General features: G+C 44.4%; 1 protein-coding gene across 2 annotated transcripts in view; it reads right to left on the bottom strand.

Annotated features, from left to right (window-relative positions):
- The window catches only part of MAP2K6 (mitogen-activated protein kinase kinase 6), a 113,118-nt gene that overhangs the window by 86,770 nt on the left and 8,243 nt on the right, over positions 1-18,105 (bottom strand). The window contains exon 1 of one of the 2 annotated variants that reach the window (XM_036083798.2): positions 1,664-1,935. The exons of the other annotated variant lie outside the window; for it this stretch is intronic. Within the exon in view, the coding sequence (XP_035939691.1) occupies positions 1,664-1,673 (10 nt within the window). The 5' untranslated portion in view covers positions 1,674-1,935. Of the gene's footprint in view, positions 1-1,663; positions 1,936-18,105 lie in introns of those variants that run through there. 2 annotated transcript variants of the gene reach the window in all.

The following is an 18,105-nucleotide window of genomic DNA, read 5'->3' as shown; positions in this document are numbered from 1 at the left end:
GACGGCTAAAGAAGTAAACCACAGGGGCCTAGAGCAACGATGTGGCTGAAGAGAAAAGCAGAAGAAAAACACAATGGCAGGGGCGCCTGGGTGGCTCAGTCGGTTAAGCGGCTGCCTTCGGCTCAGGTCATGATCCCAGGGTACTGGGATCGAGCCCCGCATCGGGCTCCCTGCTCGGCGGAGAGCCTGCTTCTCCCTCTCCCTCTGTCTGCCGCTCTGCCTACTTGTGCTCTCTCTCTCTGTTAAAATAAATAAAAATCTTAAAAAAAAAAAAAAAAAGAACACAATGGCAAATGAGGAGAGCTTCGGCCGGCGGTGGCAGCAGCTGGGAGTGTGGCCAGGACAGTGACACGGAGTGTGGCCAGGCCCCAGGACGGCCATGGGGAGACCCGGGAGTCACCCACCATGGCTGGGAACAGAAAGGTCCCGCACCTTTGCAACCTCGCATGGGCTCTCTGTGCACGGCAGACCAGCACGAGGTCGTGCTTCTTCAGAAAAACTTAGACTACATTGAAACGAAAAGAATAAAAAAGACAGTGCCTTTGGGAAAGAGTCTCATGGGAAACAGGGTTATGTTAGGGCCTCAGGGCTCAGAGAATCAAACTTCAGTTTAAAAAAAAATGCTCTGAGGACATTTCCCTACAGAGCTAGATAATGGGGACTTTGCTTGATTTTTCAGTGGGGTAAGGAGTCAGGAGATAGAAATTAGGAACAGCAAGACCAATCAGAGGTCTGCTGTAACAATGTTTAGGTGAGTCTGTCGTGGCTTAAAGATGCCTCCCTGTTTCGGTCCTAGGCTGACTGAGTGACCTCCCTTCATCCCTCCGCTGAGTCCTCCTGCTGTGCTCCAGATGCAGTCTCTCAATTTCAGGTTGAGAGGGGCCCTGTCTGCCAACTGACCTCAAGAGTCTGGCTGGTCTGCCTTTCCCTGGACTCAGCCCCGTCTCTTGCACGACTCCCTGGCCCGGGGCCTCTGCTAGGGCTACCAGCCCCTTGCCTCCTGCTCTCTCTTGCCATGAACTGATTAACTGTTAATTCTTTCATTAACCGACCCCCTGCTCAGCTAAGGCTCACCCCTCTGAATGCCACTCCAATTCTTCCTTCCTTTATGCCCTTCCTCTTCCGACCCCTCCCTGTTTACTAAACTGCCTTCTGCGCCTATTTCCAAATTCCACTTCCCAAACCTACCTTCGCTGAGGACGCCTTCCTATGCAGGAAGGGAAGATGACAATAAAACATGAAGTTATATAAATCACCCACATCATCAAATCTGCTAAAGGCATCAAATTCAACGACCACTTGACGGAATTGCCTAAGTCAGTGAAGTCCAGCAACTGTGTTTTCAAGCACCTCTTCCCCGATAAGCTCAAAACACAGCCACCATAAAAGGGTAGGGAGTATGTAATGTGGGCATCACAGGTAGCACTGAAATGCTGCCTAAAGGCGGTGGGTAAGAGAAGGCCAGTAAGCTGCTGCAGATCTAAGTCTGCATCCCCACCCTGCTATTAACTAGCTCCAGAACCTCAAAGACAATTACTCACCACCCCCCTCCCCGGGTGCTTTCATTTCCTCGCCCGCAAAGGAGAGAAAACGCCCACCAAAAAGGTCAGCAGGGAAAGGGTGATAAGCTAACACACACGAAGGGTCTGGTACATAGCAATACCTTCAAACATGGGTGGAGAAACTGAGGTGAGTGACTTGGCTCAGCCAGTCCTGCCCGTGTAACACGATTCTTAATCCAGCAATTCAATCTCCAAGTGTTTAGGTTTCCCGTGCGTCACTCCAAAAACTTGTTGACTAACGTAAATCCAAGCTGTATCCTTGCACCTTGTTTTCATTCCCTAGGAGAAGGCTGGAGTTTCGCTGCCGAACCGTCAACTGTCAATTACTGGCTCGATTATGTAAACCTGGTATTCTTAGACAAAATGATGGATCCGCCCTCCCCTACCCCAGTTTCCATTAATCACCAGAAGAGAGTACAGCAACGAACACCCAGCTAACACCAAAGGAGGCGGCAGCTGGTAAGGCAACATGCTACATACCCAAAATACCTTTGTTGCAGGGTAAAAAATAAACAACATTTCTTTCTCCCTTAAACTCTTAACTCCTTAGGTGTGTAGGTACCGATCAGATTTCTTCTGCAACCCTATAGTAGCACAGTGTAAGGGACTGAAACAAATTTGAACTAAAGCTAAGATGGATACATTTGAAACTGAAGCCGGTAAAGTAAGTATCTCAAAATAAGGAAGAGAGACCTTCAGGAGGTTTAGCTGTCAAGCTGGAGCACGGAAATGCAACATGTCCCTCATCCAAATAACTACCCGTGAGAAACAAAGCTACTGTGTATGTCCCACCAACCCAATCATTACGCATAAAATCAAGAGTTCTTTGAATACTCCTTATGGAACTCAGGCATTTACAGACAATTCATTTGTTACCCAAAGAAAGGGGAATTCTTACAGGGAAATGCCTGTGGTATGGGGAGAATACTAAAAGACAAATGGAAAGACCGGGGCCCAGCCTTGGGTAGTTACGCAGCCCCCAAAACAAGCTACTTCATTTAAACATGCAACAATTCCCCTTTCGGTGAAAGGGGAAAGTTACTTGGTCTACTCCATCAAGTGTTTAGTGAGGACAAAACAAATTTTTATCCGTGATTTTATCTATGATTTCTGAAAATCGTGCACAAATCGAGGCGATGCCATCCACATGGAAAACGTCACTTGTGTTAAATGAACTAGAATTAGCTCACTGACAGACCTAGCTAAGGCTGAGCCAGCCCTTTTGCTTTTGAGGTCAGTAAGTAATCTAAGACTCGAGAGTTTTCTCTCCACTGCTTCACTTCCCCAGAGTCGAGTTTCCTTCCTCTATCTCAGAAAGTTGGTAAAAATCTTTTCCTGATGCAAATGCACTTTGGATTTCCCATAAATCTCCAGCTAAAGAAAGTTGGTGGCATGCACACAATGGCCAGCTTAGAGACTGCAGTGGACATCTGTCATGCATTTGGCATCCGAGCCCCCTTCCTATGTTTGGAGTCCTCCACGTCATGAGGGGAAGCCAGCCAGCCAGCTAAAAGTGCAGGAGACTCATGTTCCCAGCATCCTCCGCACTAGAGCATAAGCCCAGGGCAATCCCTGCCGACTTGGAACTAGTCCCTAGCGATATAAACCGCAGAGGCAACCCAGGATCCATTCCCGCACTTGACAATGGTAGTGGCAGCTCCATGAGTCTGGGGAAGCTTTGTCGGCAGCAGTTCTGATGACAAGCACACCCCATGTCCAGTGGCAGTGAGTGACACAAGCTGTGTATCTTGTACCCCCTGGTGGGAACAGTAAAGTCTGCACCAGCCCCCTCCTTTGGTCTATTTTGGGGTTTTGTGCCAGCTCTGTTGCCTCTGATTCTAGTTCTCTGAGCCTCTGGAAACTTTTATGAGCCACCCCAAATTCTTCCAGTGGATTCCTTTCCCACCAAGATCAGCAAGAATCCATTTCTGGGCATTCTGACAACAAAATCTTATGAATTCAGAAATCATCCTCAAGGCTAAGAAATCAGCCAAGACTAGCAGAGCACCCTCCTTCATCCAGAAATTTCCAGATGATGTGCCACTAAACCTCATGACCCGATCCACCTTTCCATTCACCATCTACCTCACATAGTGAGCACAGGGTCACACAAGAAAAGGGAGGAGGGAGAGCCTGAAAATAACCACACTGCAGTTCACTGGTACAGAATGACAAACCTAGAAGGTTGGAGTCTCTAAAAATGTTTTAGGACCCACTCTACTCAGACATTTTATACAGAAGTAGACTGAGGTACCAGAATTAGAACATAGACTTTTTAGTCAAAAAAAAATCTGAATTTTTGTTACTCCCTCCATTATTGCCTCTCCTCCAGTGCCCAGACACAGCCTGGCAATATCACGAACTTACACACCACACAGGACATGCATGTTCAACCTCCTTTGCTTTTCCTCTGCTCTTCATTCTGACTAAGATGCGTTCTCCTTGCTATCGAACTCTTATTCACCCTTCAAAACCCAGCTCAAAAGTCTCTTCCATTGTGAAGCTTTCCTAAGGCCCCCTAAATTAACCACTACTTCTTCTATGTTGTTGAAACCTCTCCCATGGCTATTATGCTGCCCTCTTTTTAAGAGTATCAGTTCATCCCCTACACCCTGCTCCAATTGTGAGTTCCTAAGATAAGCGAAGGTCCTTCACCAGGGCCAGAATTTAGGTTAAGGCAAGCGAGGTTCCTAAAGAAGCACTCACTCTCAAGTGCAAGTGCATAAAACTGGTCTTTACCATCTGTCCTTCTTGAATTCAGAGCCTATTATAGAATAAGCACTCCGACTCTTGTTGACTGAATGGTGAATAATACAAGAAAGTGTATATGATTCAGAGAAGATCTATATAATAGAGGGAAGGCCCAGTAGCTGTCACTGCCACAAACAGGTTGAATAACCCCACTAAAGCTACTTAACCTGGCCAAGTGGGAAGAAAAACATGATGCCTTTCATTGCCATGGTCCACAGCTCTGCAAGTCCACGCTCAAAGGAAGTTCAGAAAGGAAGAGATCAGGACAGAGGGACTCAGTCACAGGACACTCAGGCGCTTGAGCGGAGGCCTGCCCCCTGCACAGGATTGGAAGGGAAGGAGGGGAAAATGATCAAACCAAGGTAAGATAAGCTGAAGAAAAATAAAGATGAAGAGGCTAAAGGCTAAAGACGGTACATGTCAGGGAGTGAAAAATAAGCTGAACATAAATTGGTTAGCTGCGTGGAGAGAAACCACAAACTACTCTAGAAAACCCAGCAGGGTAATTCTGGGGCTTGGGACTGGGCAATAGGATAGAAAATACTGTTTTATAATAATAGTGAGAAAACCAAGAGCTACCGCCAAGCCTGGTCAGGTATAACATGTGAGTGAGCTCATTTCATTCCCAAATCAAGCCTCTGCGGTTGCGATGATCCATCATCCCATTTTACAGATGTGGACACTCAGACTTAGTCAAGTCAAGTCATATATTCAAGGTCACACAGCGGCAAACGGCAGAACCAGAGTTAATTCATGCTTTGTTGCCCTGAACACACCCAAGAGGGGGAGAATCTCACACGGGGTGGGGGGTGGGGTAGAGTTCGCACGTACGGCCAGAAGAGCTGGCCTCCAGGAATGCTGTTCTCAGGACGCAAGCTTAATACAAAAAAGACCATTAGAAAGAGGGGTGGGGAAATGAAGAGAGTATGCATAGAGGAATGGGGTGCAGAGTAGAGTGGGGAGATCACTTTAGGTAGACAGAGGGCAAAAAGAACATCAGTCAAGATTAGGAATGGCCCTGGGATCAGAAAGGGGTGACCCGGAGTCCACACTCCAGCACCACAACTTACTAACTGATGTGTCCTGGAGACACAGTGTGCCCTCCCTGCATTTCAGTCCGCACATCTCTAAAACGAAAATAACAAATCTGACCTTCCATCTATGATCTCTGAGCCTTCTTCACAGCCCCACTGAGAGCTTGAGCATCAGGCATGTAACAAAGGGTAATCTTGTTACTACTCAGAATAGAAGAATCAAGGACAGGATAGACGCAGAAATGTAAGGTCAGGGCATAGATATATGGCCCTCAGCGGGAATGAGGGGCAGTCATTTTTAGCAAAGAGGCAAACTCATCTGTTGAGAGAAAGGAAAGCACAGAGAGCTGGCGACCTCACAGGAAAGCAGATGTAAACAACTTTCTCTGCCATTCTCAGAACATTAAAGCTGAAAGGGACCTGAAGAATAATTTAATTGAATTCTTTCCCTGCCTCCATTTTACAAATGAGGAAACAAGCAAATTTACTCCCATAAAGGGCCAGGCCAAGAGATATTTTAGGCTCTGTGGGCCACAGTTTCTGTCCCAATAACTCAACACTGTCACTGTAGCATGAAAGCAGAGATAATATGTAAACCAATGAGCATGGCTATGTTCCAATAAAACTTTATTTATAGACAGAAATTGGAACTCTGTATAATTTTCACGTGTCATGAAATATTCTTCTTTTGATTTTTTTTTTTTTTTTTTAGCCACTTAAAAACGGATAAACCATTTTAGCTCTTGGGCTGTACAAAAACACACGGTGGGTCCCAGTTTGCCAAGCCCTGCCATATGCTGGTTATGAGCTCATGCTAAAGATAGTCAGACATGAGTCTGGGTTTTGCCCCCACAATTTACTAGAAGGGAAACGGGCTATGGTTTTTAGTCTTCCTACTCCTCATCATTTACAGACTCCTCATTTATCAAATGCACATAAAAATTACACGTGCACCACACAATTTTGGGGAGGATTAAATGAGATAATGCTTGTAAAAGAGCTTAGCAAGGGGCCTCACTTGAAATGCAACCAAAACAATGCACAGAAAATACTACATCCAAGAAGATGCAGGTGACACAATTAACTCACAGCTAAGCCAGGATCAGAACCCAAGTACCTATCTATTCAATTCAATACCTTTTCCAGTCCCACAGCCATTGGTAGACTTGGGCTTTACAAGAAGTCAGATACTCACGACGACGTAATTCACTACTAAAAAAGTCCCCTGTCCCCATCCCAGAGATTTCACCATTAGAAATTAATTATTTTCTCTGAAGCTGCTTCCCACTTGAACAATGCAAATTCCCCTGGATGAGTTTTTAATTTAAGTTCTATTACATAGACTGAGATGTAACTTATTACTCACTTCTTAAGTGGTTCTCTAGACACCAGATTTTGATGGGAAATAGAAAAGAGGAAAAAACGTAATATATCCATACAATGGAATGCTACTCAGCCATAGAAAGGAATGAAGTGCTTATTCGTGCCACAATATGGATGAACCTTGGAAACATGATGCTGAGTAAAAGAAGGCAGATACAAAAGGCTCTATAGTGTATGATTCCATTCATAGGAAATATCTGGAAGAGGCAAATCCATAGAAACAGAAGTAGCTTAGTGGTTGCCAGGGGCTGGGGTGTGGGGGGCCTGCTTTCCATCTGTGGAGATAAAAATGTTCTGGAACTAGATAGCGGTGATGGTTGCACAACCTTGTGACTACTGAAAAACACAGAATTGTATACTTTAAAATTATTTAAATGGTGAGTTTTATGCTATGTGTATTTTACCACAATAAAAAAAAGATACACATGAGGATTCTACAGGTGCGATGAGAAGTTCTCAGTTGAGAAGTGAATCCACCAAAGGCCATCTTAGTTCACTTTCCATGTTTACGTAAGGCTCAGCCTGCACACGGCTAATAAATAATTTATTCAAACACTACTTGTAGAGCACCTACCATGTGCCAGGCACTGAGCCTGGGCTCTGCGAATAAAACAGTACACAGGATAGAAGTGTTTCTTCCCATTTTTTCCCAATCTATAATGGACCAGAGCAAAAATCCCCATCGAGTCATTTTTACAAAAATAAATGAGAAATATTTGTTGTGGAGTCATTATCATAAAACTAAAAATATATGATAGCACTGCTTCATTCATTCTCGCTTCAAAACTGCCTAATTACTAACATATCCAACAGTGAGGAAAAGGAATCAAATGTTCTTTGGTTCCAGAGAACCAAAGACCTGGGCTCTCAGAGTGGGTGGGGTTGGAGTGGCAGAAGCTCCAGGGGAAAAGGGATGGAATGTAGATGAGATCTGTTAATTTGCAAACTTGTTATCTTTCCAAAGCTAAATCTCCACAGAGGACAGAGAAGTGAGACAGCTGTTCACTTCTTTTAAAGTGTTGTTTGTAGTCGAACAATCGAACACTGATGGCAGCCCATCTATTTTATTCTTTCAAATCAATTCCAAATGATTGGAATATATTTTTTATTTTTTTCAAACTTTTAGGAACATTGGATCCAAACCAACCCATAAAGCTGATTCTGTCCTTTTTGTGAAGACTTCATAAACTTACTGGATCGTATAGCCTCTCATTTACAACTATTACACAAAGAACAAGGTTCTTCCGCCATCTCCATTATTTACCTTTTATTCTTAGCAGAGTGAAAACAGATAAATGCATTTTGGAGAACAAACATGTGTCCACTTATATGTAAACTCAGGTTACTATTAAAGTACGGGTTTAAGTAGTTAATTTCTTCCAAACTTCTACCCAAAACAACAAAAGCGTGGATGGTTTTCCAGAGCCCAACAGGAATGGAGGGAAAGTAAAAATGTTTGAAATACTTCATCTGCTGGCATTCGCCCATCTTCATTTTATGCTTCTGTATTTGCACCGTATCTCTGTATTCTCCCCATGGTTCAGCCTTAAGGCATCCTCCCAATCAAATCAGGTATTTCTTGAAAACAACAGAACGTACTGACCATTCAGTTACAAGGAGAGGAAACTGAGGCCCAAGCAAGTTAGATGAGGTAGATGAGATCACAAATCCAACCAAAAATATAGATAAGCAGTTAATTTTTTTTTCTCTGATGTGTTGCTAAGTTTGTTGCTAAGAACTATACAAGGCCATGGATACACAACTTGGGAAATTCTAAGCTAAAAAAGAAAAGTTTAGGGGCGCCTGGCTGGGTCAGTTGGTTAAGCATCTGCCTTGGGCTCAGGTCATGATCCCGGGGTCCTGGGATTGAGCCCCACGTGGTGCTCCCTGCTCAGTAGGGAGTCTGCTTCTCCCTCTGACCTCCCCCCACTCCTGTGGCGCATGCTCTCGGGCTCTCTCTCTCAAATAAATAAATAAAATCTTCCTTTAAAAAGCTGAAAATAACACAAAAATAATAGGAACTGCTTATGAAATGTGGAGAGACCACCTCAGGTTTGGTTTTGCCTTCCATCACCACCTGGGTGCTCCCTCCCGCACTTTTATAAGACTCTGGAACCAGGGAATATTCCTCTGCTTCACAGATTAAGACTGACTTCCAAAGCCCGGGCAGTTGGAATCTCGGGCTCTAGAACACACAGGTTGGGATTTCTGCTCCGGAAAACCTCCAGAACAGCAGGCCCTCATATGTGAGCAGCACGCACTTGACCTGATGGAGGAAGCAATGGAGGGGGAAGGCAAGCTCCTGGGGTCTTGACAGGCAGGAAAGTCAAGTTAGTTAGCTAAAAAACAAAACAGCAGGGTGGGAGACATGCCCAGATGAATAAAAACTCCATCATCAGACCTCAAGGCATGCCCTGTAGAACAAAGCCAAGTGCAAGTTGACGATATGCCAACAAAATGTCATGATGAGTTGAGTCATCAAATGGTAAAGAAAACCACTAATACTAAATCAACCCGGGCAAACTCTCTTCCCTATAAAGGTTAATGTCTTTTCTTTTTCTAACTGATAAAGAAAGTTCGTCGTACATTTGACAAAGGAAAGCTCTTCTATGCTAATTTGGCTCTCCATTTCATACCGAGCTTGGAATATTAACAAAACCTGTTGCTAAGGGACATAGATGCATAGTTGAGTCTAAAATACCAAAATTAGGGGTGCCTGGGTGGCTCAGTCGTTAAGCATCTGCCTTCGGCTCAGGTCATGATCCCAGGGTCCTGGGATTGAGCCCCATGTCAGGCTCCCTGCTCGGCGGGAAGCCTGCTTCTCCCTCTCCCACTCCCCCTGCTTGTGTTCCCTCTCTCTGTCTCTCTCTCTCTCTCTCTGTCAAATAAATAAAATCTTTAAAAAATAAAATAAAATACAAAATTATATGAATCTAGCTGCTGGAAGAAACCCTTTCTCAGTAGTGCTTGGTACTCGGTATGGGAGTCAGGCAACGAAAAACGAACGCCTTCTGATTGGCAAGGCCTTCCATATCTCGGCCCCTGCCTATTTCTCCCACATCATCTCTCCCTGCTGTGTGAGATGACCCCCTACCTTCCAACCACACAGAGCTTCTGGATTTCTGGGGCACTCCTACCACCTCACCCTGCCCCACAGACCAGAGCTGCATCCACTTTGTCTCCCCACCCCAATCTCCGACTCTCCCATTCACTTTGCAAGATCTAAGCAGATAATCACCTTTCCTTTGAGCTATCATGAAATCACAAATGTGGGTCCACACATCTGTTCCCCATTAGAACTTGAGCTTCTTGCAAGTAGGAATCGTCTCTTTACACGCTTCCTGGTGCCTCGCCGTGAACCACACAGAGAAGCATCTAATAAATGTTCGGAGAATGAATAAATGGATGAATGGCTGCATGCATGATTGAACAAGACCCATTCAATCATCGGATGCCCCACTGAATAAACAGAGGTCCTGATTTCCACTGTGCCTGGTGCTCTTGTTTATTTTTTATCTTTAAGCCTCAGGGGTTAGTTTCTGTCTTTATAGGAAGAGTATAAGGGCTCCCCAGAGAGTCAAAGGTTGGCTCTGCATCAGGATGCACCTGGGATGCTAATAGCAGTCCAGGTGTGGGTGTCGGAGATCTGTCTTCCAGATCTACTTTGCTTTCACCTTGACCTTTTCGGTTACTCAAGCTTGCTCGGCCATACTCGCTTCATCTATACAATGAGGTGTTCAACCTAGATGATTTCTGAGATCCTTGCTAGATGCAGCCTTCCATGATTGGAAACTCTTTCCATCTTGCCAGGTATCTATTGCCCAAACTCTCTGTCCCACATACTCGGGCAACTGTCACAGCACCAGAAAACGAATCCTGTATTTATCACTTAGCCAATAGAGAGAGCACCAGCGTACCTTTTCTGTGTTGTTCTTTCAGTTCAAGGGCACAGACTCTGTTCACCGGACGGTATTACTGCTCCTTATAAAGGCAACCGACCACAGAACAGATGACGGGCCGCGTAGAGGGTCTGAGTCCCTTCCACTCACAGAGACTATGAGAGACTCTGAGGAGACGCAGCTCCTTCCTCATTAACCAAGTCCCTTATTATTAATAGTAGGCAAACTTATAATGACTTGTTACTAAAAGAATGATTGAAACTCCAGAGGTCACAAATACGGTCAAAGCTTCGCTCACGTTAAAGCCACATTCGTTGTTTTCATTTTCTCCTGGATTTCCTTCCCACGTGCTTATTAAGTCAATCCATTTTTCTGTCTCACTCAGGCCCCCTACTCAGATGACCTGTGCTTACAGCACCGCTGAGTAGCAGTGGGCCGCGTGCTGACTCCTCAGGCCCCCAGAGATGGACACCTGACTCAGGGCCAGCCAATCCAGCAGATCCTCTTCATTACAGTTATTATTCTTCCTTTGCAAGATAGAGAATTTGATCTCAGACCAGAGACTGTAACTAGCCAAACAATGGTGGGTACCGAAACTACAGTCATATAGATACAGGGCTAATAGCTCTTTCGAACTATGTGCAGAGAGGCACCCCCGTGGCTCAGTCAGGTGAGCGGCCGACTCTTGATCTCAGCTCAGGTCTTGATCTCAAGGTCATGAGTTCAAGTCCTGCCCGGCATGGAGCCTACTTAAAAATATAAAATTAAAAAATAATAAACTACGTGCCTATTGATGTGTCTGCAGGGCAAAACAGAAAAGACCCTCCAAGAAAAACAGAATAAGGGCCCCTTCAAAGGGAGAGCAAGCAGAGAGAGAGTCAGAAAATGCACTTCTTAGTTCCTACCAGGCTCAGTTATACCTCCTACAATTGGATTCAATGCAACTGTCCCGGATAAAAACACTTTGACTTGAGGTAAAATAAAATACAAAGACACAAACGCCTACATATATGTGTAATCACTCTACGTATCTATATCCATTCTTCCTGGGTCAGGAGTGTCTTCCCATTAACATTATTGCTCTGTCTCCATAACCTATTACATATCAGGTAGGTATCTGTAACTGAAGCTATTCCTTTATTATTATGTAGTAGGGTGTTTCTATTTTTCACTATTTTGCCATGGCAGTTACATAGTGAAAAAAACATGAACTTTGGAATTTAAATGAACTAGATTCAAATCCCAGCTCTGCAAGCCCCTAACTCTCTGATCTTAGGCAGGTTATTAATTCCGCGTTCCAATTCCCTCCTTTGAAAAATGGGGGTACTTTTACCTCGCTCTCAGGTTTTTATGAAAATTAGAGCTAATAAGTAAAGTGCTTATCACAAAGCCTTGCACATAGTAGGCACTCCAAAATCACTAGTTATTACAGGATAGATTCTCGAAACAGAAATGCTGGATCAAAGGGAACAAAAATCCTACCAGTCTCTTGACATCTGCCCAAACGCTTCAGCGAACACTGAGTCTCTCCATCCCCCTGACATATTTTGGGGACAGAAGATCACACAAGCTTTTCCCCTCCACCCCACCCACCCCGCACTTAACGTTTCTGCTTCCCAACTTTGCCTTAGAATTGGATGCCTAGGACTCAGGGCTGCTGTCTCCCCTAAGACCACGCTCACCTCCGAACCTGAGACAGAAAACCAGTAGCCGGCTTCAGTCTATAAACCAAAGAGCCTGACAATCCAGCTGATTCACTATTTCCTGTTTTCCTCTGACTCTGTTGGTCCCACTTGGAGCTGCGCGCAGGTACTCAACGTGGAGATCAGTCTGGGCTCGTTTCAAACAAGCCCCAAACTAGTTTCTGCTGCTCTCTTCCCGCATCTCCTTCTACACCTACCTCCACAGGCTTCCTGTGAGTGCATCACGCAATAGCCAGGTGAACCAAGACTCCTTCCAAAGCTGCAAGAAACAGGTGAGGTGCGTACTCATTTCTCATGTGCAGGGCTCATATGGGAGGGAAAGCACAGACAGTCCTGCCTGAATTCTGCACCCTGGCTGTTTGGACCCTTTGACTCTCCGATCCCTGTTTTCCAACGGATCTCCCTCCCTGTTTATTATTTCTTTCTTCCCTTTTCACCTTGACTCATCGAATACTTGACTTTCTGCCTCACTTCTGCTGCCCACCTGCCCTTTTGCCTTTTGGATTGCCTGTCCCAGGACCACCCACCGAGCTCTGAGGGACACTTTCCCTTCCTGCAGCTTTTTTCTGGGGTGCCCACCTGCCCCCCACCCACCCATACTTGAAGCATGCCACCATCAACACCCTAGCTGGGCAACAGAGGATGGACTGTCTGTTCTAAGCTGGGAAAGTTCCTTCCCACTGACCTAACCCCCAACCACCCCACCCCTCGCAATATGCCCTGACAATTTCATCCCATACTGTGCCCTCTCACTCAAGCTGGATCCTAGTATTTTCATACGTAATTTTATGCTAAACATACTCCAACCACATTAAGAAAATAAAGCTATTAACTCTAGTAAGTATACACAGAGTTGAAAAGACCTTTTGTTAATAACCAATGTTTAAGAAGGGCGGCTGGGTGGCACAGTGGGGTAAGCATCAGACTCTTGATTTCGGTTCAGGTCATGAGCTCAGAGTCGTGAGATCGAGCCCCGAGTCGGGCTCCACACTGGGCATGGAGCCTGCTTAAGTTTCTCTCTCTCCCTCTGCCCCTCCCTCTGCCCTGCTCGCATGCTCACTCTCGCTCGTAAAAAAGAAAAAAATCAATTTTTAAGAGCTTGGTAACACTCAAGTAGAACTTTTGTTGTTGTTGTTTAAAGGCTCACAGGCCTTTTCTAAAAATAAGCTTTGCCTGGCTACAGATCCTTGGTTCTTACTCACTCCCATTCCCTCTTAAGCTTTGTTTCATTAGGACTAGAACCATGTGTTACAAAGGGAAGGATACCCTCTTCCCCCAACCTCTAAGCAAGCACGCCACCTCTGCGTCTACCCATGAAAGCCACATGTGACAACCACTGAAAGCATTTAGTAGATCTCATTGCCTCCAAACATGAGTTAAGTTTTGGGAATCAATACAGCAACAGCATGTGTGTGTGTGTGTGTGTGTGTGTGTTTCCCAATTTAACACCCCCGAATTTAGAAGCATCCAGTCTGTCATTAACAATAGAAAATCAGAAGGAAGAGCAGGTAGTCTGCTCGCAGACCAGATGGCAAGCCTCTTGTTGTACTTGCTTTCCTCCTGAGAAGAACCACACTTAAAATTCCATTATTACCAATTTAAGGTCCTCCCCCTACCGACTGCTTTCTTCATCTTCCCAGGTCAAGTTAGACCATTTACCTTCCTTGGTATCCCAGCTGCAGCTTGTACCAGAAATCCTGTGCGCATCACACAGAGCAGCATTCGCGTGCTGCCATGTTTACCTTCCCATGTTATGGGTTGAACTGTGTCCCCCTAAAATTGTTATGTTGAAGTCTTAACCCCCCAGTACCTCAGAAAATACCTTATTGGAAATAGGGCCATCGCATACATCATCAGTTAAGACGAGGTCACATGGGATTAAGGGGGGCCCTAATCCAATACGACCAGTGTCATCATAAAAAGGGGACATTTAGACACATGCGCCCACACGGGGAGAACACCACGTGAACTTCGTGAAGGCAAAGGTCAGCATGATGATGCATCTACATGCCTACAAGGAATGTCAAAGATTGTCGGCAAACCACCAGGAGCTAGAAGAAAAGCATGAAATGGATTCTCCCTCCCAGCCCTCAGAAGAAACAACCTGGCCACCACCATGATCTCAGACTTCTGGCCTCCACAGCTGTGAGACAATAAATTCCTATTGTGTGAGCCACCCAATTTGTGTTTTTTGTTCTGGTAGCCCTAGAGAAAGAATACAGCCTACTAGACTGTGGAGCTTCTCAAGGGTAGAGATGGAATTCTCTTCATCTTGGTATTCACATGGCACAACGCAAGGTGCAGATAATTTGATTTTCAATAATGTTTGTTAAATTCAACTAAAAAATATATGGTCCTCTGCACCCCCAGCTCTCTCGACCATCCCCCCGTACCCCCTACCCAACCAATGCTGACTCTCTTGTCCTTAGCCAGATCACATCAGAAAAAAAAAAAAAAAAAAAAAAAAGATTGAAATTTGGGATGGGAAAAAGTTATTCTAACCCTAATGTATCAGGAGCTCTCGATCTCCTTCTTAAATCAACTCCAGAATTAAATCTGCATTTTTTTCCTACGTTACCTATAAAAATGGAAGCTCAATCAGGATCAAAGCCCCAAGCAAGAGGACCCGGCAAGGCACTCAAATGAGATGATATAGCTGGCAGGTCCTACCTACCTAGCTGGGTCATACATGCTCTTTAACCACACAGCAAGGTAAGGCAAAAACTGCCCTGTGTCTTTCCTGACTCTGAATGGGGGTGAGTCGGCCCACCCACCTCACCCACTCTACTGACCCTGTGCTGAATGAAGTCACTGAGGAGAAAGCAGGTGACTAAGGACTGGTTACACTGAGAAAGAGCCTACTGTGAGCTCCAGAGCCATAGGTCACTGTGTTTTTTAAACCAAGATAATGAAAGACAAGTTAATTTAACCTATCAATTGTTTCCATATATTTATCTTTTAAGTGGAAGTTTTCTGAAATCAAAAATACCCACACACAAAACTTATGAACTCTCTTGCCAGTACCCAATATCCTGCTAGAGAGAATAACTTCGGTAAAACAAAGAACCTTCTGGAACACCTCCCATAAGGGAAGTAAAATCCAGGAATGCACTGAACAGTTTTCCTCTCTAACTGACTTCTGATGATTCTAGAAAAAGGAAAAGCACTAAGAAATGGAAAAGGCAGGTTGGCAGGTTATAAAAAATGAAAACTGCAGCTGTGGCCATGCTCTGGAAAATATTCCCTGACTTAGCTAGACGTTGATTATTGAACCAACAGCTTGCTTATATAATTACAGTGTGCCTATAAACCCAGGTGATATGATATACTTGTTTAACTATTAACCTCTGGATTTCCTGGAGTTTCCACAATCCAAAAAAAAAAACTCTAAAAGCATGAGAGAGGATATATTCCACTTATTAACTTATTATGATCATAAGTAATAACAATAGTATATAGCTTGGTAAGAAAAACAGGAATTCTTAGAAAACACAAGCGAGGTCTTTTAAGCTTCAGATACTCTGCTTGGACATCTGTTTTTTATCCTTCCAAGGAATTGTGGTGCCTACATGAACATTCTCTTGGTGCCCCTGGATACTTGAAGTCAAGGTTCCTTCTCCATCCCGACTTTGGATCTCGGGCACAATTTCCTCATCAACTCTGAAATTCATGCTGATACTTGCACACTCATTGTAAAAATTTTCCCTGAGCTCCTTCTCATCCCTTGGACGCACCCACTCACAGTATCTCTTCTGGACATATCCAGGATGCTAGCTTCTATTCTACACATTTCTGTGCTTTTCTTACCTCCTACTAGACTATAAGTTTCTTAAGGCTAGACAGAAGGGAAGAGGGGAGCAAATTTATGTTCATAGTGAGCCTGCGATAGCAAAACGCCTCAAACCCAGCAGTGTGCCCAATAAATATTTGTTGAATAAGTGATGCCAAGCACTGGCCAAAGCACATGACGTACATAACCTTGCCTAATTTTCATAACAATCCTGTGAATGAGTGTCAGTCTCTCCATGTAGCTGGTAGGGAAACCAAAGCTAGAGGGTAAATAGATTTTTCAAGGCTCATAGCGATAAGCAGAAGAGCAGAGCACAATGCACCCCTGTCTAGTTCCACAAGCTCAATGTCTTAAAGGTAACCATCGATCCCAACTTTACTGGTTGAGTTAATCTGGACAAACCCCTTACTCAAGTTCTCTCTTTAGGTATGTTCATAGTCTCTGGGATTATGTTTTTCAAATGGCAATGGAGTTTGGGGCACAAGAAGGAGTAAAGAAAGCAGGGAGAATATGCTTATAAAGATTTCAAATAGCACAGAGAGGCTGTCTCTGCACCTTCATTCTAAAATAATTCCCATATTCTTTACCATTCTGTTCCCACTGGTTCTTCAGATTCTAGCCTTACCCTTATCTCTAACTCATTCATCCCATGTGGGATTGGAGCAAGGAGAATCTAGGAAGGGAATAAATAACTTGTCCCTCAACATCTAGACCATCTATTCCCATGGCTTCCACATGGGATCCTGGGAATCAACTGAAACATAGGTATGACTGTCCTGCTTTGGCTGGAGAGAAAGTCGAGAGAGAGAATTCATCCATCACTTCCCCAGCTGCCTCCTCCACCACAAAAAGAGAGAATTCTAGTTCCTTCCACACCATCCAGTACAAAAGGAAAGCAGTGGATATGTAGGTTCACTCACAATTTCAAGGAAATAACACCTGTTACATTTACACAGAAATAACCAGGAATACAGGAAATCGCTAAACCACAAAGGGGTTAGAGTATGCCTCTTCTTAGGTATGGTGCCAAATTGGTCATGTTCTTACTACTGTTTTAAAATTTTTTTAACTTAGGTGTGCAGGGAAACACATGAAGTTTGGATCTGCTTAGTTACAGCCTATAAGACAGCTAATGGAATCAATATTCATTACTGATGTTTAACATTAACTTCCTGTCTGTACAGTATCTATCAGTAGACCAGTTGTAACCAGCTTCCTTCTACCGATGGGTACTTTGTACTTGGAATTCAACCTTAACGCTCAGAATGAGTCAGACTTGCTATCCCATGATCAACAGAGGCTTAAAGGGACACGTCAAAAGGAACCTCTATATAGGTAGCCACAGGCCAGCCCCTCCTAATAACCATACCCAGCCCCGGTGTAGACAAATTCACATGGAATCTACTCATGTTTTCTATCACCAACCATGTCTTCTGGGTAATGGGTTCATAAATGTCTTATGGGGAAACAACTCAAGTAGAGTAGCCAGGAGCTCAGGTTCTAGGGTCAGACAGACCTTGATTAAAGCCACGGCTCTGCCACTGTCAACCTTGCCATCAAAGGCAAGTTCCTTGACCTTTCTAGCCTCAGTTTGCTCATATACAAAATGGAGCATCACCTCACCAGGCTCTAGGAAGGGGAGAATGAGATAATTCACATATAGAAAGAATCTGCAGCCTTGCTACCATCTAGGAGAGTAGGAATTGTAGCACTCCCCTGTATGTGACTTAAACTTAACTCATTCTGGATATGGTGAGCAAATCTGGGCTCATCCTACTGAAGCTACTCTGTCTCCGTGTAGCTTCCATCCCACCTCTATCCTCCCTTCATTTGCAGAACATTTCCCAGGACTCTCCTTCCTAAATACACACAATACCCACAGTTTAAGTGACTCTGTAAGCAAAAGGATACTCATTCCCCAAACAAAATTGTCCACCCAGGGGTGGGGAGGTTAATGTGATCCACCAGCTCTAACCTTCACAG

The sequence above is a fragment of the Halichoerus grypus genome, chromosome 2 (genome assembly GCF_964656455.1).
Source record: "Halichoerus grypus chromosome 2, mHalGry1.hap1.1, whole genome shotgun sequence".
Classification (NCBI taxonomy): Eukaryota; Metazoa; Chordata; class Mammalia; order Carnivora; family Phocidae; genus Halichoerus; species Halichoerus grypus.
This window is presented reverse-complemented; position numbering and strand designations above follow the sequence as displayed.